Raw genomic sequence first — 27167 nt, 5'->3', positions numbered from 1 at the left:
CGAGCTGCGCCCAGGGGCCTGGGACTGGGCAGGTGGCTTCCAACAGCAGCCACTCCCATTGGCCAGGTTCTTCCCCGCCCTTCCTCCCGCCCCTTCCCCTCCCCCCACCCCCAGCCCCCTCCTCCTCAGGTGAGCCAGTTTGGCTGAGCTCAAGGCTGCTGTTGTTTCTGCCCTACCTGGGACCCAGGCTCCTGGCCCCCAGCTGGGGACACCATGCTCCTGCCAGGGTCCAGCTGTGGCCCCTAGAAACTGGAAAACAGCTCTGAGATTTCACCGAAGGGACCCCTGAGGGTAAGGCAGTGCTCACGGTCCAAGCTTCCCTCCCCCACCCCCTGCAGTCCTGGGCCCGAGTCCGCATTTCCTCCTCAGGCTCATTCTAATGTCTGTTCAGACACTGGGTACCCTGGCCCTCACACTCATCCCCAGGTCCAGGTTTTCTGCTGTCTCACCCTTGGCCTTTTCTTGGACCATCTAATCCTGGCTTTCTCTCTCAAATCCCCACCCAGTCTGGCCCGGAAGAATACAAAAGTCAGTCTTCTTGCACCCTCAGGGGTCCAGCCAATGTAATGCTTAGACCCATACTTCTCAACAACATGAGCATCCCTCCCCTCACCCCCACCCAGGCTCCTTTTTCTACTCCCTTGAGAGACCAAGCATCTCCCGCCTCTGATCTTTTGGGGAGCCAGTGTGCGACTTCTTCAGCTCCCATTTCTGTCAGGGAATGAGGTATCTGTCCCCTTTCCTCGGGGACTCAGCATCCAATCCCCTTCTACCAACACACGGTCCCTCAGGACACTGATGCCGCTTATTCCCTTGGGTGCCCCGGCATACGGCTCTCTCTGGTCCTCAGTGTTCCTGAGGCCTAGGCAGCCTGCTTTCTTCCAGCCCCCATATCTTCCTTCTAATTCCTGCTCCCCACCTTGGACCCTGGTGCCCTATCTCCCTGGTCAATTCCCCTGCCTGTGTCCTTGATCCTCTGAGCTGGCAGGCTGGCCAGCCCGTGATCACGGCATGCTCTGGGCAAGAGGCCCAGCCCCTCACGTTGGCCCTGAGGGAGGTGAACTCAATCCTATAGCTGGGCATACCTGGGTCTGGGAAGGTACTGTGGGGAGGGGGGTGGAATCCAGAGAACTGGGGGCCTCTAGGTGCCAAGGAGGTTCAGGGCCCACCCCCATCTATTTTATGTGTCCCCACAGGTTTCACTTGCCTCTCTCCCCAAGGGGGGGAGGCCCTACTGTGACAGCCACCACTGTTCACTGGGGGAATCATTAACTGAAAGTGGTGACATGGCTGAGAAGGAGAGTAAGTGTCTTCCCCAACTTATGCCCCTTCTACCTTCTCCCTTGTAGTCTCCCCCACTTTCCCCTTTCCTATCTCTTGGGTTTCTTTTCTCCAGTTCTCTCAATCTCACTCTCTTACTGTTAGAACCCATCTTTCTAGGCTTCTGACCTGTCTCTTCCCCCCGCCCCCAGCACCCAAGTCCTTCCCATCTGGCTTCCTCACTCTCCCCATCTCATCCTGCCCCCACTTTCCCCCAATGGTACTCCAGCTCCTTGCCAGATTAACCATTAATCAGTCATCCATTAAGGTCTTACACAATATGTCTCCTATTCCTCTCAATATCCTTTACAACATTCTCTGCTCTGTGCCTTAGTTTCCCCATTTGCTACTGCCCTATATGGCTACTTTCCATCCCCCCCTGCAACCAATAAGTGATTTTTCCACAAATACTTTATATCCCTTTACTAACAACAGGTTGAGCTCAGAATCTAACAGAGGCCAGGGTGCTACTCCCCTAAAGCATTTGACTGCAAAAGCCCCAAGTCTCAAATTCCAAGCCATTCCTCATTTTCCAGAAATTCTGAAGGAGGGATCTCTATTGCTTGACTGGCCCGGCACCTCAGTCCGAGAAGAGGAGGAAACGTTGACAAAGAATCTAAGAGAACCAGATTCAACAGCAGCTACTCAGTCTGGAGAGGCAGGGAACAGATCTCAGGATAAGAGGGGTCCCAAGATTTAGAATGGGCAGGTTTCTTGGAGCTCATCTGTCTCAGTCTCTTCACTTTATACATAAGAAAATCAGGGCCCAGATATTCAGGGACTTTGACGAGGATCTGATCACCACCTCAACCCCAGTCCTCTTACTCCTGCCCGACTCTGGACAACAGCAGCTGCCTTGGATGGTGTGCGTCTGGGAAAGCACCGAATCCAGGGTCAAGGCCAGCATCTTCTTTCCTTCCCCTCCTTTCCCCCCGTTTAGAGAATGAGGCCACAGACCCGCTTCTAAGCTTGAATTTCCAAACCATTTCCTGGCTTGTTGTTCTTCAGTCATTATTTAACCATTTTCTGTCATGTCCGACTCTCTGTGACCCCATTTGGGGTTTTTTTTTTTTGGCAGAGATACTGAAGTGGTTTGCCATGTCCTTCTCCAGCTCATTTTACAGATGGGGAAACTGAGGCAAACAGGGTGAAGTGACTTGCCTAGGGTCACACAGCTAGTAAGCATCTGAGGCTGGATTTGAATTCAGGAAGATGAGTCTTCCTGTCTCCAGGTCCGGCGCTCTTATCCAATGCACTATTTAGTTGCTATTTCCCAGCTAAAGTGTATTAGTTGAGTAATGAGAACTCAGTGCACAGAACCGTTGAGGTTGGGGGGAAGGGGAGAACAGACAAAAGCGGAGATACTTGTTAGCTTTAAAAGATCCCTTCTCTGACTGAGAAGGCATATGGCCCCAGCATTCAGAGAGCTTCCTGTCTGATGGAAGAAGCAAGGTCTTGACCCTTGCCTTGCTTCCGTGCAAATGGATAGGGACACAGGAAGAGACCAAAAATACAGAGAGAGATACAGAAATCAATTCTCATATCTGGATTTAGGAGTTGTGTGGAGTTAAATGGAGGAAGGCTTCCCGAATAGGAGTTTCTGATAGGTTATGGGCTGATTTGGAAAGGGACAGACATGGTTTAGCAAAGAGAGTAACAGGTAAGAAAACATGAAGAGATATAGAGGCCAGAACAGACAAGGGTGTGTTAGGACAAGCAGCAGAGGAGCTTGGCCAGGGCACTGAGTCTAGGTTGGGTTAGAATGAGACATGGCAGGGCCTGTAAGGAGGGCTTAGAGAACTATGGTGGCAAGGGCGTACCCTTTCTTGCTGCCTTTGAAGAAGGGAAGGGGACCTCGGACAAAATGCAGACAACCACCTGCCCTGCTTTTAGGGTATGTGACAACAGTGAAAAAAAAAAAAGATCGCTGGTAGAAAGTGAAGGGTTGGAAGTGACAATCTAAGCTCTGTAAAGAAATACTCTCAGCTAATATCAGCCAGCATTTATATAATGCCTTTGTTGTTGTTCAGTCATGTCTAACCATTTGTGACCCCATTTGGGGTTTTCTTGGCAAAGATACTGGAGCAGTTTACCTTCTCCAGCTCATTACAGATGAGGAAACTGAGGCCAACAGAGTTAAGTGGCTTGCCCAGGGTCACACAGCTAGTAAATGTCTGAAGCTGGATGTGAACTCAGGAACAGGAGTCTTCTCTCCAGGCCTGGCACTCTGTGCACTACGGCTCCTCCTAGCAGCCTTATATAGTGCCTCAAGGGTTTACAAAAAACTTTGTATCTTATCCCTACCAAGTCTATATCAAAGCGGATCCAAATTCAAGAAAAAATCAGAAAAACTAACTGGAGGTTTGGAAAGTTGGAAATAAGGGGCATTTGGGAAGGGTAGAATAGAAGAGGCCTAGCCACTATCCTGTCATCACCACACATGACCACCAGGGGGAGAAAGCTGGACTGTTGATCCCAGCCAGGGAGGAGGAGAGGGACATTGGCACCTGCCTCACTGGACCTCGGGTGCAGGGTCCTAGGCAGATACCATCTGGGCTGAGTGCAGAGGCCCTTGGGAAGGTTCTGAAACCCAGTGTGGGGCTTGGCTCCTGCTACCTTGGGGGTGAAGCTGTCTGCTCCTATGGCTGAGAACAGGGTGATCCATCAGGAAGACAAACATCAGGAAAGGGAGCCAGGGGGATAAGGCCAGGGACCAAAGGTCACTGACTCACCTCTAATTCCCATTCCAGGACAGGCTTCACTAGAAAGCCAGAGGGAGCCAGGATCGGGGAGGGGGGGGGGAGGGCCTAATTGAGAGAAAAGCTTGAGATATGTAGGATGAACACAACGTGAAGACCCCTCGATGACAACAAATCTTTGGGATGCCAGGGAAAAGAGAGTGTGGAGGTAGCTAATGTCACTGACACCTCCCCCATCACGTCCTCTTCCACACACATTGGACACCAGGCTGGCCAAAAGAGTCCTTTTTACTTTGTCCCCCATCCCAAGGAAGGTATTAGGTGGAACAAGCAAGACACCTAGGGCCTGGAAAGAAAGGGAGAAGAGCCCTGAGCTTCCTGAAAGGACACTGGGTTCCTAGGTGGTCTGGGGAGTTTCTTGCCAGCTGCTCAGGGAAACTGACCCAACCACTTTTCCAGGGCCCTTGGGATCCCCTTGGAAACAGGACATGTTGGGGAGAGGTGAGGAGGAGGAGGAGGGTGGGAAAACTGAGCAGGGCCAGTCAGAGCTGGGTGAGGTGTGGTGACTGGGTCTGGCCCCCAGCCCAGGACTGGCTGAAGAAGGAAGAGCTCAGGAGAGGGCCTGAGTTCTCAAGAGGGGGAATCCTGAAGTCTCAGAGCCAGATTACTAAACGAGGGAGCAATGAATGATGCACACAGACTGTATTTGCTTGTAGGTGGCCGAAAGGTTCAGTGTTGGTCTCTGCCCAAGATTGTGGCGGTCATCGCAGGGGGCCTCCTGCTCCTGGCAGGGATCGGAGCAGCTTCTTGGGCCATTGGTGAGAGACAGACAACCACCCCCTCCTGCATGTCCTGTCCCTCACCTGACCTTTCCCTGCTGCCCCCCACCCTCCCAGTCCCCTCCTCATCTCTGTCCTTTCCACAGTGACTGTGCTGCTGAGGAGTGACCAGGAGGTGCTGTACCCGGGTGAGTGTACCCTAGACTTCCTTCTATTGCCTATCCATGGAATCTGGAGCACTCTATTGCCCCGCCCCCCCCCCCTCCACCTAGCTCTTAGGATCTCACTATTAGTCAGCCAACAACATAGACCCAGTGCCCCCCAGGTTGATTAGTGCTACAGGTAGAAAGTCTCCTCTCTCAGACAACTCTGGGCCAGGAAGTCCTGACTCCTGTGACAAAGGGGACATTTAGAAAGTCATAAAAGACAATGGTAATAATCCCCCCTTGTGTCTGTATCATGCTTCACATACACTATCTCAGTGGACACTTACAACAGTCCTGTGAGGTAGACAGGATGGATGTTAGCACACCAGTTTTACAGGCTCCAGGTGATGGTGCCCTTGCTAAAGCTTGTAGGTGAAGGCGCTGGGACTCAGACTTGGGTCTTCTGACCCTTAAGCCCTATGGTCTTTGCCTCTAATGGCCAGCCTCTCAAGTCCAAGTGATGGCTTAGCAGAAATGTCCTGATGGGGTGCAGAGGGAGAAGAAAGGCCATGAGGAAGTCAGAGGCAGGGTAAGGCCTTCTGAAGAGGCTCACAAGTCTGAGCCTTGGGCCTACTGGACCAACAGTATGGAAGGAGAAAGCCAGGGATCAGAGGAGGTCAGGAGGGATCATGCTGAGGGATTTGGATCAAATCTAGCTCAAAATAAATGAGGAGAGTGGTAGAGAGCGGGTGCAGCATGACGGCTAGAGGGCTGGCCTAGGAGTCAGGAAGACCTGGGAATGAAGTCCTGCCTCTGATGCATTAACCGTGTGACCCTTTGTTGTTATCCAGTTGTGTCCAATTCTCTGTGACCCCACTTGGGGTTTTCTTGGCAAAGATTCCGGAGCAGTTTGTTGTTTCCCTCTCCAGCTCATTTTACAGATGAGGAAACTGAGGCAAATAGGGTTATGTGACTTGCCCAAGGTCACACAGCTTGTAAGTCTCAGGCTGAATTTGAACTTAGGTCTTTGTAATTCCAGGCCCGGTGCTCTCTTCAGTGTGCCACCTAGCTCTCTTCACCTTCCTAACCGTGCCAAACATGGCTATACATGATACAGTGTATATTCTTGTTGGTCCTGGCCAATGCTAGGCCATACTCCGCTACCAGCACCATGTGATAGACCCTTCCCAGTGACCATGCAGGCTCTCCTGAGCTGCAGCCCTGCTTCCCTGTGCTATTTCATGGGTTCCGCAGCTCTAGAATTTGTTCAGAGCCATTTTTTTATGGTGTTTGGAGGGATTTGGGGGAGAGCTTAAGCAAGTCCCTGATTTCCAGCTGCCACCTTGGCTCCACCCCTATAGTTTGTATTCTTAAACTAAGAAAATGACTTTCAGTTTATAGACTTTCTGTTAAAAAAGTACAACACGTATTTCCAATTTCCCTTAAATGTGTGTCCTCCTAGACACACTAATAGAATAAGGGTGAGATAGTTTTTCTGATGATGACAGATTTTAAACTCAAAGGGACCTTCAAGGCCAGTTAGTCCAATGATCTCATTTTACAGAAGAAGAAACTGAGGTCAAGAGAGGGGGCCTAACTTTCCTAAGGTCACACAGGTCAAAAGTGGCAGAGCTGGGATTTGAACCCAGGTCCTGCCCCCTTAAATCATTCTTTTTCTACTAGACTTGTCACTTCAGAATGTCTGGCAATTCAGAAAGCATGCCTGCTGAGTGTGTTGGCCAGATTCTGTCCTCAGCACAGTCAGGGCCAGTTCCTGGCTCCACACAGGCTGCCCGGGGCAGAGCCATGGGAAGCCTAAGGCAGGCCATTCGTGGAGACTGGGAGGCTTCGCTTTCCTCTGTGCTCACTGTCAGGGTACTAGCCAAACACTGAAGGGGGCTTGTTCTTGCTGAGACAACGCTGCCCAAAGCGTCCAGAGATCTCATGCAGCTTCTAATCGCCAGCCTGTTGCCGCCCACTCCCATCCCTGCCCCCACAGTACAGGTGAGTCCGGCAGACCTGCGGCTTACTGTGTTTGATGCAACTGAGGGGACGTGGCGGCTGCTCTGCTCCTCCAGAGCCAATTCCAGAGTGGCAAGCCTGAGTTGTGAGGAGATGGGCTTCATCAGGTATCATTGGGTAGGGGTGGGCATTGTGAGGGGAGGAGGCCGAGGCCAGGGGGAGAACTGGGCTGCTGTTCCCACCCCCTCTGCCTCATAGGTCTCTGACCCACAAGGAACTGGATGTCCGGGTGTCTGGAACGAACGGAACGTCTGGCTACTTTTGTGTGGATGAGGGGAGGCTACCCTATGCCCAAAGGCTGTCAGAGGTCATCTCAAAATGGTAAGGACCCAGGGCTGAGGAGAAGCTAAATGGGGAAGGGCTGGGCAGGAGACAAGAAGAGCTGATGTAAGGCGGTGCACAGGACACTCTAGAGAAACACAGATACACAGACCCACACAGAAAAAGAGAGGCCCATGAGGACACAGACACAGCCATCAGCATACAGGCCTGTTTAAACCAACACTTGCAGACAAAGTTAGACACACAGATTTGCACTCCTGTTTCTCCCCTGACTATGGCTGCTCTGGCTCCTTCCCTCATCGTCACCACAGCAGCACCCATTGATGAAGCACTTTTCAAATGGATCCTCATTTGATCTCACTTGACCCCTGGGAGGTAGGTAGGTGTCATTATCATCCGCATTTCACAGATGAGGACACTGAGGCAGATAGAGGTTAAATGATGTAGCCCAGGGTTACAGAGTCAGTGTTAAGTGTCTGAGGTTGGCCTTGAACTTGGGTCTCCCTGACTCCAAGTCCAGTGCCCTAACCACTTGAAAGGAATCATAGCAAAGCAGACAGAAAGCTGGCCTTGAAGTCAGCTCATCTTCTCCCCCTAATTTCCCCACTTCCGTCAATGGCACCACCATTCTCCCTAGCCCCTGGGGTCAAAATCTCAGAATCCTTTTTGATACCTCTGGCCCTCACTACTCAGTCACCCAAGTCCCTTCAGTTCCTTCTCTGTGATCTCTTATATCCATCCTTTCCTTTCCATTGCTATGCCCAGGCTTCCCCCGTCTACCAGGTAACGTCCAAGCTCCTTAGCCTGGCACTGGAGAACCCTTTGCAACCTGCCTCTCGTCTGTGTTGGCAGCCTCACTCACTCCTGCTTGTGGACCTTACGCTGCAGCCCACCTGGACTCAACCCATTCCCCGGATTCATTCTCATTCTTTTCCAGGTCTGTCCCTTTGCTCATGCCTGGGCTGCCTTTCTTCCTGCCTCCCCTGTCCTTCCAGCCTATCCGAGCTCTCCTATGTTCTCACTGTCATCTCATTCTTATGGTATTTCTCTCAGCATGTGTGTTCTTTCCTCTACCAGACTCTAATCTTCTTGACAACAGGGACTGTTTCTTATTCATCTTTGAATCCCCCGCCCAGTGAGTGACAAGTTCATGGCTTTGTTCATCCCAGATGCTTAATCTATATATACTGAAATAAAATGCAAACACGTTCATGCCCATACAAACAATGCATAAACCACAGTGCTATGTAAATGAATGGGTACGAGGCACACACATAATGTCTAGAATTCCCTAGATCTTTGGGATGGAAAAGGAGATGTGAGAGAGGGGGCCAGGTCTGGTGGGCAAGATTAAAAGACAATAAGAATGGACATAAGTCCCTTATCCCTTCCCCCTTCACCAGCCCTCCTCTCTCTCTGACAGTGACTGTCCCAGAGGCTTCTTCCTAGCTACCCTCTGCCAAGGTAAGCACCCAAACCATGTGTCCTTTCTCACAGACCTCCCCCACCCACACCATTAACTAAGTTCCCCCTGTGTGCAGAACTGGGGACAGGTCATTGTGGAGTGAGACAAAAGATTGTTGCCAGGAAGAAAGAGGGGCACCCCTTAGGGTCTCAGTCTCTTGTAGCCCTTCCCCAATAGGCCCACTTCCAAGCTCCACCACATTTCCCTCCTTCCTCAGACACATCCCATATCCTCTTCACCAATCTCCTCTCCTTCCAAAATCAGTTCAGAGCTCAATAAAACTTAACCCAATTAACCCTATGATTCTCTGAACATCGCAAATGGCATTTTGTTCCTTTTTCTTTGAACCAGAGCTCCCTGAGGGTATGGACTGTGTCTCCCCATCCCAGATTATTAGAGCCAGAAGGAGGCCTTGTAGTCCAACTTCCTCATTTTAAATAAGGAAACTGAGGCAGAGAGTGGTTAAATGGCCTTTCCCAAGTCACCCCAAGTCATGGACTCACCTGAGGTCAGGATTCCCTGAAAACAAAGGCTGCATCTCCTCCCTGCCTGAGGATGGGGGCCATGTGCCTTTCCCCAGGGGTATAGAGTTTGGGATGTGGCCTGAACATATCTGTCCCTAGATTGTGGCCGGAGGAAGTTGCCTGTAGACCGTATCGTTGGAGGCCAGGACGCCAGCCTGGGCCGCTGGCCATGGCAGGTCAGTCTGCGCTATGACGGTTCGCACCTCTGCGGGGGATCCCTGCTGTCCGGAGAGTGGGTGTTGACTGCTGCCCACTGTTTCCCTGAGTGAGTGCCCTCCCTGTAGGGCCTGGGTCTGTCACAAGGAAGAAGTGCTGAATTTCAAGGGAGATGGTAGAACATGGGCAAAAGAGGGGAGCCAGGAACTACAAAATCCTTTTTATCACACCCCAAGACTTCATTAAGAGCCCAAGTGGTATTCTGAGCTGGGCACATCCCTTCTAAGATACAAATGTAGTTTCTAGTCAAAGACAAACTGATGAAAGAGAGGAAGTTATCCTGCTCTTTCTTGCACTAGGCGGAATCGGGTGGTGTCACGGTGGAGAGTGTTTGCGGGTGCTGTGGCCCAAGCATCGACCCAAGGACTCCAGCTTGGGGTCCAGGCCGTGGTGTATCATGGAGGCTACCTCCCTTTCCGGGACCCCAACAGTGAAGAGAACAGTAACGATATTGCTTTGGTCCACCTTTCCAGTTCTCTGCCCCTCACTGGTGAGCTAAGTCATTGGGTCCTGGGAGAACAGAGGGAAAAGAAACAGACGTGTGCATCCCAGAAGGAATGTGGGGGTTTGGGAGTCAGGGTGGGAGGGTGAGGATGGGGCCCGGGGACGAAATGCCTGGTTCTAGGGAGGCAGCTGAACACCGGCTGGATTGGCTCTTTCCCTCCACAGAATACATCCAGCCTGTCTGCCTCCCAGCTGCCGGTCAGGCCTTGGTGGATGGGAAGATTTGCACAGTCACAGGCTGGGGAAACACTCAGTATTATGGTGAGCAAAGATACTCCCTGGCCACGAGGTCAGGGAGACACATACTCCTTGACTATGGGCTCTCCTCCTCGGAGCAGGATCAAAGGGGGTGGGCAAGGGTAGGCCCACTGTTTTTGAAAAGTGAGGAGCTCCTTACCATCACAATTATGCAGGAGGGGTGATGGAGGAGCCACATCACTCACATTGCTTCTCTCCCTGCCACCCCATTCCTACAGGGAAACAGGCTAATATGCTACAGGAAGCACGGGTTCCTATCATCAGCAATGCAGTCTGCAATAGCCCTGACTTCTACGGAAACCAGATCAAACCCAAAATGTTCTGTGCTGGCTACACAGAGGGGGGCATCGATGCTTGCCAGGTGGGGAAGTACTCCAGGGATATCTCCTAAACCTAAGCAGCTTACTCCTGAGGCCCAGCTAAATGACCTTCCTCCCCAACCCCATCTTCCCACCCACCCCCACTCTGAATATTCTTCATTCATTAGCAGCAACAAGCACCCAAAAGCCTTTGTCAAGTCTCTCATTGGACACAGGCCAGGGCTGGGCATCTCTTGTCCAAAATTGGCTTCCTTTTTGAGTGGAAGGAAAAAACAGAACTCAGCAAGAAGAATCACATCAAGGGAAGCTGAGATCCCAAATGATGTCGAGTGATGGGAGGCACTGGCTAGGTTGGGGGAAGGAAGGGGCATCTGGAGACATTTCTCATGGTGCCAGCCCTTTGTTTCCTCCAAAAGAACTCAGGCATCCTGCCCTCTGTTTGTCCGCAGGGAGACAGCGGGGGCCCTTTTGTGTGTGAGGACTCTATCTCCAGGACTCCCCGATGGAGGCTCTGCGGGATTGTGAGCTGGGGGACAGGCTGTGCTCTCGCCCACAAGCCTGGGGTTTACACGAACGTCGGAGAATACCAGGAGTGGATCTACCGAGCCATGAAGGTACTGAGGGTGGGAGGGAAGTAGCAAAAGTGGGCTCACCCTTCCCTGCAGCCCCTATTTCCTTCATTCTCTCCAGCTAAAATGTCAAGAGAAAGTGGGAAAGTGAGGCCAGGAAGAAAGGGGGGCAAGCCTTCACAACGTTCCTCCTCCTACCCGTCCCCTCTTCTCTATTGCCACAGCCATGAGCACAGCGTAGCCACCCTTGTTACTGTCTGGCTCCAGTGCCACAGCCGTCCAACAGGCCTTTCTGCCTCCATTCATTCACCTTTTGGTCACAGCAATCTTGAGTTTGCTGCTCAAGTCACTCCTCACCTGAAACCTTTCGGTAGCTCCCTATCATTGACTGAATAAAGTTCAAACTCCTTAGCCTCACCTTCAGGGTCTTCCACTACCACCCACATTTTCAGCCAGGTGGTGCGGTGGATAGAGTGCCAGGCCTGGAGTCAGGAAAACTCTTCTTTGTGACTTCAAATCCAGCCTCAGACACTTCCTAGCTGTGTGACCCTGGGCAAGTCACTTCACCCTGTTTGCCTCAGTTTCCTCATCTGTAAAATGAGCTGGAGAAGGAACGGGCACACCACTCCAGTATCTCTGTCAAGAAACACCCATGAGGGGTCACAAAGAGTTGGGCTCTACTGAGAAAATAACTGAACAGAAGTTTCCTCTCTACATTCCTGCACGTTCTCACCTTCATGTCTTTGATCAATCGATAGGCATTTGTTAAGCATCTATGATGTGTCACAAATCACTGTCAGTTACTGTGCTAGGTCCCTTTTCTTAAAGGGGATACATCATGGTTCCAGATAAGCCAATATCAAATCAAAAGACACTAGTTACAAAGTGATGTGGGCTGGGAAAAACAGAAAGAAAAGGCCTCTTGAAGGTTGGTAGCATTTCAGAAGGTAGGCATTCCAAGCATGGAGAACAGCACAGCACAGGCAAAAGCACAGTGGTGGGAGATGGCCACAGGCCATGAGGCCTGAATTAAGGGGACTGTGGTAGGTCTGAGTAGACAGAAGGGGACAGAAGAGAGAGGTGCTGGTCTCCATCCCACCAGCCTTCCTCTCTGAAACCTTCCTTCCTCCATTAGTGAAGACTTTTTCCTTTCAGATCTCACCTAACCCCTTGGGTGACCCTCTCTGCTGCAATCTATCATACGTTCCTGGGGATGATAGTTCATGTCACATTCCTCAGCAGAGCATAAGCACTATGACAGCAGGGACCCTAGGGTTGTATATCTCCCCCAGGCCCTCAGGACAGCACACAGTAGGTGCTTAATCACTGCTTGTTGAATTTGAAATGCTTATTTTAGGTAAGCGAGGGGTTCTGTGATGAGGCCAGCTCTAAAATGAAGGTCCTCATTCCCCACTGATTTATTGGCTATGGAATGAGAGGGCATTTTGTATTATTTCAAGAGGATTCATTCACTGAACAGACATTAAGCATGCATTAAATATCTAGTAAGTGTCTCCCCCTGGAACCCAGCACCCACTTTCTACCAAGATCCAGTAGCAATGACCTAGTTCCAGCCTTACAGTTTACAGCAGAAGAAGGGAAGGACTAGTGAGAGAAGTTGCCGGGGGTACAAGGACTTGGAAGGGCTACATGGACAGTGGGGAGGGGAAGGGAGGGGAAGGAGAGGGGAAGGGAAGGATGGGGAGAAGAAGGGAGGGGAGGGAAGGGGAGGAAAGAAGAAGGGAAGGGAAGGGAAGAGGAGGAGAGGGAACGAAGGGGAGGAGAAGGTAAAGGGAGGGGAGGGAAGGGGAGGAGAGGAGAAGGGAAGGAATGGAAGTGGAAAAAAGGGAAGGGAAGAGAGGGGAGGGGAGGGAAGGGAGGGAATGGAAGTGGAGGAGAAGGGAAAGGGAGGAGAGGGGAGGGGAGGGAAGGGGAGGAAAGGAGAAGGGAAGGGAAGGGAAAGGAAGGAAAGAGGAGGAGGGGGAAGGGAAGGGGAGGAGAAGGGAAGGGAAGAGAAGGGGAGGAAAGGGGGAGGGGAGGGGAGGAGAAGGGAAAGGGAGGAGAGGGGGAGGAGAGGAAAGGGGGGGAAGGGAAGGGAGGGGAGGAGAGGAGGGAAGGGAAGGAGAGAAGGGAGGAGAGGGGAGGGGGGAAAGGGAGTGGAGGAGAAGGGAAAGGGAGGAAAGGGGAGGACAGGAGAGGGGAGGGGAAGATTGGGGAGGAGAGGGGAGAGAAGAGAAGAGAGGGGAGGAGAGGAGAGGGAAGGGAAGGAGAAAGGAAGGGCAGGGGAGGGGAGAGGAAGAAATTGCCACTCCTTCACTTGTTACTTCCCTACTAACCTTCTCTCCCCAGACTCACTCCGAGGACAGTGGGATCGTGAACCAACTCTGACACCCCTGCTTTTCTCCCAGGGGACCTGCTTCTCCTCCTCTCTGTATCCCTGCTGGTCCTGGGGTTCTCCCCAGCAGCTAGCAGTGAAGGACAATCTATGGCTCAGAGAGCCTCATCCTGGATTCCTTTGTAGAGGCAAGGAGGGCCTGGGGATTCTGAAGGGCAGGGGAGAAAATGTGGGGGAGCGCACCAGGTCAGGATTGCCCCACCCCAGGATTTTCTAAACCCCATCCCACACATGTTGCTGCTATCCCTGGCCTATTGCCTGCCCTTCTCTGGGCAACCCCCTACTCAGGTCCACCCATGAGTCCTGTTCTTCCCCTTCCCCATGTAAATACTGTCTTGGGATGTGTGGGGACCAGATTTTGGGCTCCTTGCCCCACCTACCCTCTGTTCCCAGAAATGTTTGGTGATTACTTTGAATAATAAAACTGGTTTTGATTAGATGTGCCTTGGGGTTTCTTAAAACAGGGCCATGCAGTACAAACTGGAGGAATCCCAATAAAAACAACTACCTGCTCCCCCAATAAAAATCTTGAACACAGCTTTGACGTCTCTCAGCATAAACCTTACCCTCCCACCTCTAACTGCTGAAAATATAAGTGCGTCTAGTGTCACTGTAATTACAGAAATAATTCTCACAGGGTTAAAATGTATCACAGATGTGTTTCTGTTTTGGAGAACAGTAATAAACCTCACTTCCCTGGAATTCTCCTGAGACTCCGATTACTAATGCACCAAGGCCAGCTCAGGCCACCCCAGAGGCTCAGACTCCCTCTTGTCCTCCCTCCCTTCCTCTTTGTGAATTCATGGTCCATGATTATCAGAACAAAAACCAGGAACCTCACACACTGTACCAGCTGGGTGAGCCCAGGTTCAGTAACCCCAAGCCAACTCCCCAGATAGGGAGGGGAGCACAGCAGGGGAGGTAGGGAGTAGCAACTCCACAATAACAGCTTGTGATGCCTGCCAGAGGGCCTGGGAATGCAGAACATGTCTGTGAAACCAGAAGAAAAGCCGCAGAAACTGCAAAAACCCCCAGGTGCTCCCTATGTGCACCTATGGGAACCCTGTGAGCCCAGCCAGGGATCTGAGATCCCAGGACACCCTGCAAGCACCTTTGGGGGCCCAAAGACCCCACAATAACACTCCTGGAGCCTAACCAGGGTGCTGAGAGTGAGTCCCCACAACAGCCATGCTCACCTCAAACCCGGCCAGCCCCTACCTCCCTTGAGTCCTTCCCGCCTCACCTCAGCCGCCTCCTCCAGCTGGCAATGCCTCCACCCACCAGGGGTTCTTCCTGGGAAGAACAGGAGAGAGGATGGGAGGGGACCCTGCTCATTTCAGAGGAGGGTCCGAGTGAGGGGGCCTCCCCACCCCACCCCTTTTCCGCTCCCTCATTACACTATAAACTTGTGGGCAGCCACTGCCTTTCTTCCTGGCTTAAATTTGTATTCCCTGCTTTTGAAACTGCCTGGATCATAATAAGTCCTTATAACCCATTCTCTCTCTCATTTATCCTATCCTGCCTTTTCTATCATCCATCCAACAATTTATCTATAGCTATCCAACCATCTACTCTTTTTCTAGCTTCATTCTTCCACTTTATAACTCTCTCTTAATGTCTTACCTTATCTATCCAATTCTCTCTCTCTCCTCCCTCCATCTTTCTGTCTTTGCTTCTCCCCTCCCTCTCTGTCTGTCTCTCCCCAACTCCCTGTCTCTCCCTCCTCATTCCTGCCCCCCCATCCCCGCCATTGCTCTCCCAAGAGGAGCCTCTCTGTGGGGATCCCAAGACCTCCCTGTTCACACCCAGGGCTGGGCTGAACTGGAGTGGGGGAGGGGCCACAGCATGGATGAGGGGCTCCTCAGCAGGGGCTTGGGTTTGGACCACAGAAGCAAAGGCCCTTTCCAGTGCTCCTCGGAGGTCCTGTCCCCACATGGGCTGGGTTACCATGACAACCAGCCTGTGCCTCACAAGAGCCTCAGCCTTTCCTGCCTTCTCCTCCAGCACGTGCTAGGCTTGCCTTGAGGTCTGGGTCTAAAGGAGGAGGAGCCTGGAGCAATTAGGGCTGTGCAGGTGTAAGGTCTGTTCACTGCTGTCCTGGTCCGTGTTCTAGTCCTTACCCTTTCCTTTCTTGTTCCCATTTGACCCCAAGCACCCCTCTCTTCCCTGGAACCAGGTATTAGGGCAATGGGTGGCAACCCCCAGTCCAATGCTAGCACATGGATCCCATGGAAATTCTTTCTGACCAGGTGTTCAATTCCCTTATTGGACTCTGAGGGCTCCTGGTACCACTGCTGTTGCTGCCACCACCTGCAAACCCTACAGGTGAAGCTGCTTTTGCTGCATCTTGCTCCCAGTCGACTCCTACCCCAGGGTCCAAAGACATCTCTTTCTGTCTTCCTAGTCTTCTCTGGGCTAGAAAAATGACTCACTGTGGCTTTTTCTTGGCTATCCCACATAGAATTCAGGTTGACGTGCTTTTTAAAGTTGTCTAAAGGGGTGTATTGGGAGTGCTCAGCAAAAATGCTAGCTTCACTTTGCTATCTTGGCTCTGCGCTCCAGGAATATACATATCCTCAACTGTGCATGAAATCTTTATGAAAATTGACCATTTATTGGGACATGCAAATCTCACAACCAAATGCGGAAATCAGGCATATTAAACACATCTCTTTTGTACCTGAACACAAAAATAATATTCAATAGCCTCTAAAGAAATGATTAATCTAAAAATTAATTGGAGACTAACTTAATCCTAAAGAAGTGTGGAAAAGAACAGATCTTAAAAACAACCAACGATTTAAAGATAATGACTGCTATAAGACAACGTTGCAAAATTTTAGAGATACAACCAAAGCAACCAACTTTAGCAGAAATTTGTATCTCTAAACACTTACGTCAATAACAAAGAAAAAGAGCAGAACAATAAATTGGGCTTACAACTAAAAAAAAAAAACCAAAACCAACAAAACACTCCCTCACCTGAATACCAAAACAAAAATCCTGAAAATCTGAGAATAGATTAACAAAATCAGAAGCAAAAAAAAAAACCAACCCAAAAAACAAAACCCCAACAACATTAAATTAATAAATAAAACTAGGAGCTTTAAAAAATAGATAAGCCATTAGCCAACTTGATTCTTTTTTTAAACAAAGAAACATATGTGTTTTGCACATGGTCAACATGGGAATATGTTTTGTTTGACTGTAGATTTGTAACAAGATTTCAATTTTTTTTCTTCCTTTTTCAACAGAGGGATATTTGCTCACTGAAATTTTCAAATTTAGTTTTAAAAAGACAGCTTCCTCAGACACTCAGTAGCTGTATTGTGGCCTCAGGTCCCCATCTGTAGAATGGGGGTGACAATGCTTGTATTTATGAGAACCTGAAGTGCTATGTGAAGGTGAGTTATTATCGACAATTGCCCATTCTGACTCCATTTGTGGCTGCCTCTAACTGCCCTCTTGAATGGTCCCAATCCATTGAGGTTAATGGTGCCCCTGTCCCAGTTGCTTTAGGGGCAGGGAAGGATGACTGCATTCTTTCTCTCTGAAGATGCTCTTGCTCTTCTGACTTTATTGCTCAAATCTCCTCCAGATACCTGGCTTTCCCCATTATGCCACTTCCCAGGTAACTAATGGAAGAAAAAGGTAACATCAAACAGAATAATTTCAAGGTATAGAGTTGTTCTTCCCTGTTTAACTTCCTCTGACCTTGTCTCCGAGGCAAAATTTTCTTTCTCACCTATCCCCCCTAAGCTGCTATAAATAAACTCTTCACTCAACCGGCCTGAGAATAGGGAGACGAAACGCCAGTGGTCAGTGGGTCAGTTGGTCAACCAATAAATCAACACCTATTTATTAAGTGGCTACTATGTACCACAAAATGTGCCCTGTATTTCTCCCAACTCTCCTCCCAGACACCTAGGACTAAAACCTCCAAATCAGCATTGGCTCTTGTAGTCCCAGGTCCTGGGTTCCAAAGCTGCCTCTGATGCCAACTACCTGTGTGATCTTGGGTAAGTCATCTAACCTCTTCAGGACTCAGTTTCCTCCTCTTTAAAATGAGAGCATTGAACCTGTTGGCCAGTAAGGTCCTCTTTAGCTTTATATATGGAAACCTATGGCTTTTTTTTTTTACTCTCCTGAATAGAAACACCACAGAGAAATGATTACTCATGGGCTTGAGTCCACCGCACTGATTGATTTCAATGAAATCATCATATAGGGCTCGGGCAGTGGTGAGTGGACAGATCACAACCCAACTTCTCCCATACATTCCCTAGAACAAAGCTTGAAGCTGGCAGCTAAGAAGAGGAAGGGAACTTTTTTTTGCATCTAGAAGGAAGATGCCTGGGGTCTCTCAGACTTCAAAATTCTGTGATTCTGGGAATTTTCCTCTTCGTGTTTAGTTCAGCTGTCTAGGACTAAGCAGTGGGTCTTGTATATGACAGGTTTTTACTAAAGGCAGCTGGTCCAGAAGCCCTGAGTTTAAATCTAGCCTCAGACACTGAGTAAGTCGCTTAACCTCTCTTGGTCTGTTTTCTTAACAGGAGATAATAACACAGGGTTCTTGTGAAATCAAATAAGCTAACATTTTAAAAGAGCTGAGTACAGTGCCTGGCAAACAGCAGGTGCTGCATAAATGCTTATTCCTTCCCCCCTTCTCTTATTGAATTGAAGCAAAGGCAATCCAAGCCCTCTCTCAGCTCTTCCAAGGCTGCCTGGGTTCTGCTCTTCTTTTCTGGGGCAGGTAGGTCCTGGCCGGGAGTGGGTTGAGTAAGCTATTAGGAGGAGGCAGGGTCCATGGAGCTGGACCAAGAGACCCAATTTCTTATTCTTTGCCTGCTCTGAATGGTTGAGCTGGGCTTGGGTAAGAGGATTAAGTTGAATTTTAAAGAAATTCCTCTCTTCCTCCCAGGCAGCCCAGATGCCAAGCACTCTGTTGGTGACAAGGGTGGAGGAGGCTCTGAGGCCCTGGGGCTGGGATCTGGGAGGAAGAGGGGTTTGGGACAAGGCATTTGGGCCAGACACATGAAATACAATGTCATCCTCACTGTCCCCCAGCAAGCTAGGCCAATACTTTCTCTACAAGAATGTCCTGTTTCAGGAAATTAACCACTATCCTGAAACCCTGAGGTTTGTGGAAGAAGAGTTCTGGGTACTAGATGACAATGTTTTCAACATCCCCTTCCCCAAGTCAGGTAAGGCTTCAGGGCTGGGAGCAGGCCCAGAACAGGGGAGTCCTGGGAAGAAAGGGGGGAGCAGGGAGCAAGGGAGACAGATGGGTGCTGGGAGTCAGTTCCCTGAGGGCCCAGGCAGAAAGGACTAGAAAAATTTGGGACCCAGATAGGGAGGCTTGGTCTCCTTTCTTCCCTGTCTTTTCAGGCAGCTTCTGAATGATAGAGATCTTAAGCCTTATTCATTCCATGGGAGACACTTCTTGGGTCCAACTGGGAATGAGCTCCTTGGATTGAAATGGTCTATGAACTAGGGCCGCAGCCCCTGCCTCCTGTCCTCATATCTCCCCATTCAGCCTTTTCCCAAGAAGCTTTTTTCAGAGTGGGGCCAAGATGAGGAACCTGGGCATCCTGACAGCCATCCCTAATAGCAGAATGCCAATGCTGGAAGTCACTTTAATTAACTCCCAAATTTTACCAAGGCCCAGAAATATTGCCAAATATTGAATTAGTGACAAGAGCCCAGGACTTCATCCTGAGTCTCTGCAGTCTTGCTCAAGACCTTCTTCCAATTTTTCCATTTACCTCCCCAACTCCAGCACCCCAGACAACCATGGCTCTCCCCACCCCCACCCCAGGTAATTTACACAGTTCAAGACCCAAGGGTCTTTCACTTTTCCAAGATCATGAAATTTTTTTGAGAGCCAGAGAGCCCAGAGGCCTTCATGGAGGAGTTCCTTAGTGGAGCTGGTGATGGGGCTGGTGCCTTCCTGATTGGGATTGGCAGAAAGGAGGGTTTGGCGGGGAGGGGAGGGTCTCTGGGCAGGTTTCACTTTATTATCTCCCTCTCCATTGTCTATGGCTCCTGGTCTGACCATGTGAAGGGCTGGCTGGGGCTCAGAGAGCAGAATAGCTTTCTGCTGATCACCTATAAGGAGCTGAAGAAGGCAACCTTGAACTTTGTCTCTTAAGCCCCTCCGCTAAACCGCCTTAGGACATTCCTGAATCAAAGCAACACCATGGCCTAGCCCTGTGTACGCCCTTGGGGGCAAGCCTGCATAGAAGACAGGGCCCCCATGCTCCAGGAACCCTGAGCCTGATGGGGGAGGCATAGTCTCTGTTTTAATAAAACTTCAAGTCTGAAATGGGGCGTCACGCTGGATCAGATTTCATCTGATCCTCAAGGACTTTACAGATTAATTGGCGACAACTTAGCCTTCCCTGGTACGTCAGAGCTAAAAGTGGGCTTTCTCAAATTTCCTAGCATCTTTTCCCACCTCTGACCCTATTGCCCTCTGTTCTGTCTCATATTGTAAAGCACTTTGTAAACCTTAAAATATTATATAAATGCTCGTTGTTTGGTCTTCAGTGCCCAGGCCCCACAGACTGTTAGCTCCGAGAAGATGAGGACCAGGTCATTCTTCACTTTCATATTACCAGTACCTGAGCCCAGGGTACTTGAGCATGAAATTAATTTGGGAGGGGAAACACTGTGTGAATATCCCCGGATGCTTGGGAGGCCTTGCATACCCCAGGAGTTAGAGGAGGGATGTCCCAAAGACAGACTTGGTTAGTTGCCAGATCAGTGGTAGGGACAGAAGTATTCAGAGAAGGGAGCCTGAGAGGTCAGGAGGGATTCATTGAGGAGGGAGTTGGGTCTGAAAGACTGGCAAGACTTGGGTAGACTTGGAAGAGGGAAAGATGTGCTCAAGGGCTAGGGAGCTGGCCGGACCTCACAGGCCCAGTCAGGGAAGAGTAGGACCACATCCAAGTGGGGTTCAATTGGGGGTTGGGGTTAGGTTAGGGTTAAGACACTTCCTGGAGGAATAGAGCACTAAGCCCCTGCCCCAAGGCTTCCCCTAGGCCCAGCATCCCTTCACCCCAGTCTCCTGGTTCCTGTTACCCCAGGACCTTGCAGGGAGCATAGAATGCATTGCCAGGTTCCTGGCAGGTATATCTGGACAGTGCTGCCCTGGAGCTGGTGGTGGAGAATTACAGCTTCCAGAACATGTGTGAAAACCCCATGTTCAGTTTGAGCCTGGCATCCCCCAAATACATGGACCACAGTCAGAGAACCTTCTACAGAAAAGGTGGGGGGTTATGAGGATGGGGTGGGGCAGGAATAAGTGGGTCCTGGAGGGACGCTATAGTTGTAGGAGAAGGGAAGAAGATGCTGAGAATGAAATTAGGATGGCTTCATCTTCTGCCTTCCTTCCCATCTAGTGCTCTGTGGTGACTGGAAGAATTTTTTTTACAGGGGCTCAGAGTGATTGTTTTGGTTGGACTTACCAGGAGAAGATGAAGGGCTTCTCTGTCCCATTCCCCAAGGAAGGTCAAGGGTTTGCTGAAATCATGATCCCCCAATAAACTCTGAGAAGCTCAGACATGCAGCTGGCTCTTAGCCTTTTCTTGCTGAGAGATTGGGGGCAGGGTGCCCATAAAGGCAGGAGATGGGAAGGACTGGGACCAAGGAATTAGCCATCCCCTCTCATCTCTTTGTCCAAGATTAGAGCCATCTTCTCCAGTGACATCCCAGCCTCCCTCAAGTCAATACCCAGGACACTGAGTCCTGCTGGGAGTTAATTGTTAACCTGAGCCCTCACAGGAGGACTGGCAGGGAGGAAAGCAGCCAGAAACCTGGCTCCTTGGAAAGGGAAGGGAAGGGAAGAAGAGGGAGAGTTGGGAAAGAAGAGATGGGCACGGTCATAATAATCCTGATTTCCCTGACTACGAGGATAACCATGGATTCACTTATTTCATTTACCCCACCACCACCAGGCCCCCTCTTCTAACTAGTGTTTTAATTTCTGTCTGTAGAAATCCCTAGAAAATCTTAAATGAATGAGGAATAGAAGAGTTTCCACTCTGCCTCTCCCTTGACCTCAGTCCCCAACATTACACACAATACTCCAGTCAGGTCATGGCAGGAATTTTAAGCCCATCTTGGAAGCTTCCTCACCACAAAGAGTTAAAAAAAAATCCATACTTTTCTCTATTCAACTCAACAAACATTTGGGTCTACTATATTCTAAATGCTGGGAATAAATACAAAGACACAAAGAAATTACTTAATTTCTGTTCTCAAGAAGTTGAAAATCTCAGGTCTCCCTTTTCCTGTCTATAAAACACACGCCTCTCCCATGGATGCCAGTCCTAGTTACCTCTCTGGTAACTAAGGACACAACTCTCCTACGTACCTAAATATCTCTTCCTCCTTGATCTTCACCTTCCCTCCCCCCTACTTGGCTCTGCCTTGGCCACAAACGATGGGAACTAGGATTTGCCCCTCCTCCCAGGGCCCTCTGTAGCTCATGGCCCTCAAGAACAATAGAAAATGAGTCGTCGAGGTGAAGGCAGCAGTCAGAACTGCTGATCCAAGTCAATGAATTATCTGGCCAGGACCCCAACTCCACCCCAGGTGCCAGGGTGACTCCACCCCATCTACTGATGCATATAATCCTCTCCCTTTAGAGCTGGGATCAGGGGGACCATGGGGATGATCTGGCTGCTTATTGTGGGTGAGTGTGGAATGGGAGTGGGGGGGGAGAGCTTCAGCACTATGGAAGGAGGATAGGGAAAGAGCTCACCTACTGTTCCCTCTCTGCTCTTCCTGCTGTCCTCAGCATTGCAGGGGCCCCTGGCCCAAGGTCAGGATGCAGCTGGTGAGTTGGGGCCCAAGGACAGGGAGGAATGGTGGGGATATAGGATATAGAGCAGGGAGTCTGCTCTCCAACCCCGTCCTGGACATATTGCGGGGCTAGGGGCAAAGAAGAATTGGGAGGAACATGACTTTTACGCTCTTGGAAAGTCCCTAGCCAAATGGGGGTAGATTCCACTTATTGGGGGATGGGGGTGAGGTTAGGATAGGGACAGTGCAATACATTGTCTGGGGCAAGATGCATGGAGGGACACAAACAAATCAGGCCATCTGCTCACAACAACTAACAGTAAGGGCCAAGACGCCCAGTGCAAACAGTCTATAGATGCTTAGGGCTGGGAAGATCTGACACAAAGCAGAGTGTGGTTAAGGCTTCCTGGAGCATGGGCTTTTTGCCCTGAAGCCCTGAGGGGAAGGGCTGTTTCTGTGCTCTGAGAAGCCCCTGATCCCCCAGCCACCCTTCTGTATCCTTTCGGCCGCGAGCATGGAGACCAGAGTATCTCCAGGACAGATGATGGTTACTCCCCAAAGGTCCTACTCTCTGAACCCTTCAGCTTCTTTGGAGTCACCTACAAAGGCGTCTATGTGAGTCTGGGAAAGCTCCTTCAGCTACGACCCTCCCATCTCCCCTGGCCATCTCTGCCCTGCCTGCGCTTCCTGGCCCCATGATTCCACTGCCACCTCCTCTCCCCAACTTCTCCCTGTGGCACCACTCTCTCCCTTTCTTCCAAGTCCCCTCCTCTCCTCAGATTCTTCTTCTTCACTCTCCTGCCCCCACCCCTTCTCAAATGGTTTTCATCCCCTCTCCCCCTGTCCCCACTACCTCTCACCTCTTTCCACTTTGCTCCCTGATTTCTGTTCCCTGTACTTCTCCATCACCCCACACAGGTGAACACCAATGGCCTGATCTCTTTTGAGGTGCCAGTATCCCAGTTCACCCCTCGTGCCCTCCCTCTTGACAATGGCTGGGCATTTGTGGCCCCATTCTGGGCTGATATAACCACAGTCCATAGAGGGCAGGTGTGGTATCGAGAGAGTCAGCAGCCCAGGCTGCTTAGCCGTGCCTCCAGAGAACTGGCCACTGCCTTTCCTGGCTCCCCAGTGACACTTCTTCACTCTCTGTTTGTGGCTACCTGGGACCAGGTCTCCTTCTACGGGTCCCAGAATCACCAGGTGAGGAAGGGGAAAAGGTGGAGGATGGGAGGACCAGACACCCAAGGGCCGGCATGTTTTTGGTGGCCCTTCTGCGTCTGAGGTTTCAAAAGGTCTGTGGACTGGAGTAGATGAGGAAAGATGGAGAGACAGAGATAGGAGAAGAGAGACATAGAGAGACAGAAAAAAAGGCAGATGGATTGGGAGAGACGAGAAAGTAATCGAGAGAAACAGAAGCAGGCAAAAGTGAATGGTTGAACCTAGAATGGGGTATAAAGCTAGGCAATCTTTATGGAGGATAGAGAAGACTCCGTCTCATTGCTCCCACTATAGCCCCTCCCTCTCTAGATCTTGGCCACAGAATCCTTTTTATTCTTCCAGCAGGCACCCTGTGGACTCCACCTATAAACACACCATTCCCCATTCCTACAGGTGAACACCTTCCAGGCAGTGCTGGCTTTGGGCACCAATGCTTCTTATGTTCTTCTGTGTTATGGGGATATACAGTGGACAACAGGAGTGGTCAATGGAGGGAACCCCCACAATGGCCTGGGAGGTACCCCGGCACAGGTGGAGATCAAGGGATTGATCGGGGGATGGGGAGGTGGGGACAGGTATCCTGGGTTCTCTCAAAGGTATGCCCTCCACCCAAAGGTTCCCAGAGGAGTAGTGACCTTCAGGTGGGGAAGCATTTAGTTCTGGTTAATTCCCTCATCCGGGTCACTTCCCCTAGGCTGGGTTCAATGGTGGCACAGCCCAGGACTATTTCAACATCCCCGGCTCTAGGACATCTGCCATCATCCATTTAACATCCACCAGCAACATGGGGATTCCGGGGCTGTGGGCTTTCCGAACAGACAAGTTCACAGTCCCAAGTGGTTGCATCTACAAGGGTAAGTGACCATGGGGACCCAGCCCCCCCTGCCCATGCTCCCCCAATGCCATTCCTCTCAGGAACCCAGATGATCCATCCTCAATGCTTAACCCAAGTCCCCCAGCCTCAGTGCCCTCAGGGACCCAGATGTCCAAGTGCCTCATCCCACTGCCTTTCTTCAGCACAATTCTTGCCCATTGGTGCCACCTTCTGGAACAGCAGTACTTGCGGATACCGGTGCAAATGCCCGACTGAAGAGAAAGTTCAATGCTGGCCTGAAGCATGCCAGGCAGAACAGCAGTGCCATGCCTCCTACCCCTTCTTCTACTGCCAGGCCCACTGGGGGCCCTCATGCCAGCTGGGGCCCAATGGGCACCTACGTACCTTCTCTGGGCACCTGCTCCACCTCCAGCCCTGTGCATACATCCTGGCCCAGGTCTCTGGCAATGTGACTGGCTTCCAAGTTAAGGTGGAAAGCAGGGGAACGAGCCAGATGCCGAGGTTCCAGCTGCAGCTCCTGGCCCATGGCCAGGAGATCGTGGTGCCAAATGGCACAGCGGATCATGTGCTGGTGAGCCTGTATTTGAGGACTGTGGAAAAGGGAGGAAAACCAGAAAAACTTAATCAGGAGGTGGCTGAGTTTCCCCTCAATGAGAGTCTTGTTATACTGGTGTGTGTTCATTGGATGATCACCCATTAGCTACTCCCTAGTGGGGATTCTCATTCAGGCATGAGCTAGACTGGATGGCCACTGGATGGTCCCTTCCTGCTCTCAAATTCAATGATTATTTGATGCTCCTATTAATAATGATAGCGAAATAATGATAACCCACACTTACCTAGCAATTTAAAGTAGCTTTGCAAACCCTAGAGCACTGCTTTTTAAAGTTTTATAAAATATGATGCTTGAGACAACCCTGTGAGATAGATTAAGCAGCCAACACGTACACAAGCCTATCTTGAGGCTGATGGGACACAACCCCTGTCCTCGGGGAGTCCTGGATGTCATAGGGAGACACACACATAGCTCCTGCCTCGTCTGTGAGGGCAGCCACAAAACTAATCTTGGAAGCCCTGGGTTGGAGGGTGGAAAACATGAGATGTCAGAGTTAGGCTTCCTCAAACACCTTAACAGGCTAGAACATTGAGCTGAATCTAACAAGATGAAGTTTAGCCAATCTCATACTTGGGTTCAGAAAATCCATTTCACAAGTACTGGGTTGGACAACAATTTGTCTAAAAAACTGGGGGGCTGTGGTTAGCAGATTGCAGGCTCGTTATGAGTTAACAGGGTGATGTAGCCACCAGGAAATTGAAAGTGACTTGGGGCTACATTCATTGCGGTCTGGATTCTAGGAACAGCGAGGTCATGGTCCCTCTGTCTTCCACCGTGATCAGACCCCATTTGGAGTACTGTGTTTACTTAGGGGTGTCACAGTTTAAGGCGGACTCCGATAAGCTAGCCAGCATTGAGAGGCAGGCAGCCAGGTGGGTGAAGGGCTGAGCGTCCATGTCCTATAAGGATCTGTGGAAGGAAATGGGCTGTTTAGTCTGGAGAAGAAGATACAGGGGACTCATAACAGCTGCCTTTGAAGTATAGCACGTGGAAGGATAGATTAGACTGATCATGCTTGGCCAGAACCATGAGCCATGCATGGATGGAAGTCACAGAGGCAAATTTCTAAAATAATAATGGTAACAGTAACCATAATAATGATGCTTTGAGGTTTGCAACGTACTTTGCAAAGATTCGAGACGCAAAACAAGCCTGGGAGGTAGGGGCTGTTACTATTCCCATCTTAGAGATGAGGAAACTGAGGCAGGAAGGTTAGACTTGAGGTCAGGAAAAAGCTTCCTTCCTTATTGTCCAGAAGTGGACGGGGCTGCCTCCATAGGGAGTGAGCTCCCCTTTCTTGAAGGTCTTCAAGTAACAGGTCACTTGTTGGGCATGGGATAGTGGGGGGGGGCTCCTTTCGGGGATGGCCTAGTGGCTGCTGAAGTCTCTTCAAACTAAAATTCTGTGGTCCTGATGGTAGGGGGGGTCTCATGGTGGGGGGGTCGGGTTGGGGAGTAGGAAATGGGGGGCATATATGGAGGGTGAGTGGGAGGTGTTGGGGATGGAGAATAGAATGGCAGGATTGGACTCTGGTCTCTAACTCGGGTCTCTCTATGCCAAGAGAGCTCTTAGCTCATTTTTGTTTCTTGATGTCTTTAAAACATCCTTTAGACTGATTTTATACGATCTCCCCCCACCCCAGTGTGCTCCAGTTCTCTTTGCCTTCTGGCCTGCCTGTGTCTCTGAGCCCCATCCTTCCCTGTCTCCTAGGTGAATGGCTTCCGTTTCCTGATGCCCATACAGCTGCTCCAGGGGAGCATCACTGCCCACATCAGTGGCTTTGCCACCTACATCACTACTGACTTTGGCCTGGAGCTGTGGGTGCAGGAAGGGCGCCTAGCACTCACTGTGCCAGCCACGCTGGGTAGCACTGTGCAGGGACTGTGTGGGGCAGAAGCCTTGACCCCTTCAGGGACCCCACAGCAGGATCCCACCCTTTTGGCTACCAGCTGGCAAACAGCCAAGTCATGCGGACGTGGACCCCCAAGCTGTCCCCCAGATCAGATTGCCTTGTACACAGGCCGCGAGGCTTGTGGCCTGCTGGAGGCATCCCCAGGGCCTTTTACTGCCTGTGCACAAACTCTCTCCCCAAAGCCTTTTGTGGAAAGCTGTGCTGAGGAACTGTGTATTGCTAAAGGAGAGCCCCTTGTCCTCTGCCAGGCCCTGGCTGCTTATGCTCGAAGCTGCC

At 50.6% G+C, this 27167-nt stretch overlaps 2 protein-coding genes across 2 annotated transcripts in view; one reads left to right on the top strand and one right to left on the bottom strand.

Moving 5' to 3' along the window:
• The window catches only part of LOC118839020 (zinc finger protein 850-like), a 902460-nt gene that overhangs the window by 86507 nt on the left and 788786 nt on the right, over positions 1-27167 (bottom strand). The gene's annotated exons all lie outside the window — the stretch shown is intronic.
• HPN (hepsin) lies at positions 124-13938 on the top strand. The gene is made up of 13 exons (XM_036746453.1): positions 124-291; positions 1197-1302; positions 4736-4837; positions 4945-4986; positions 6944-7073; positions 7165-7287; positions 8672-8712; positions 9337-9502; positions 9753-9943; positions 10123-10218; positions 10434-10576; positions 10985-11149; positions 13454-13938. Exons 2-13 carry the CDS (start codon positions 1287-1289, stop codon positions 13490-13492), a joined length of 1254 nt encoding a protein of 417 aa, XP_036602348.1. The 5' UTR covers positions 124-291; positions 1197-1286; the 3' UTR covers positions 13493-13938.

The sequence above is a fragment of the Trichosurus vulpecula genome, chromosome 2 (genome assembly GCF_011100635.1).
Source record: "Trichosurus vulpecula isolate mTriVul1 chromosome 2, mTriVul1.pri, whole genome shotgun sequence".
NCBI classification, from domain to species: domain Eukaryota; kingdom Metazoa; phylum Chordata; class Mammalia; order Diprotodontia; family Phalangeridae; genus Trichosurus; species Trichosurus vulpecula.
Note: the sequence above shows the minus strand (reverse complement) of the source record. Positions and strands in the feature narration are given on the sequence as shown.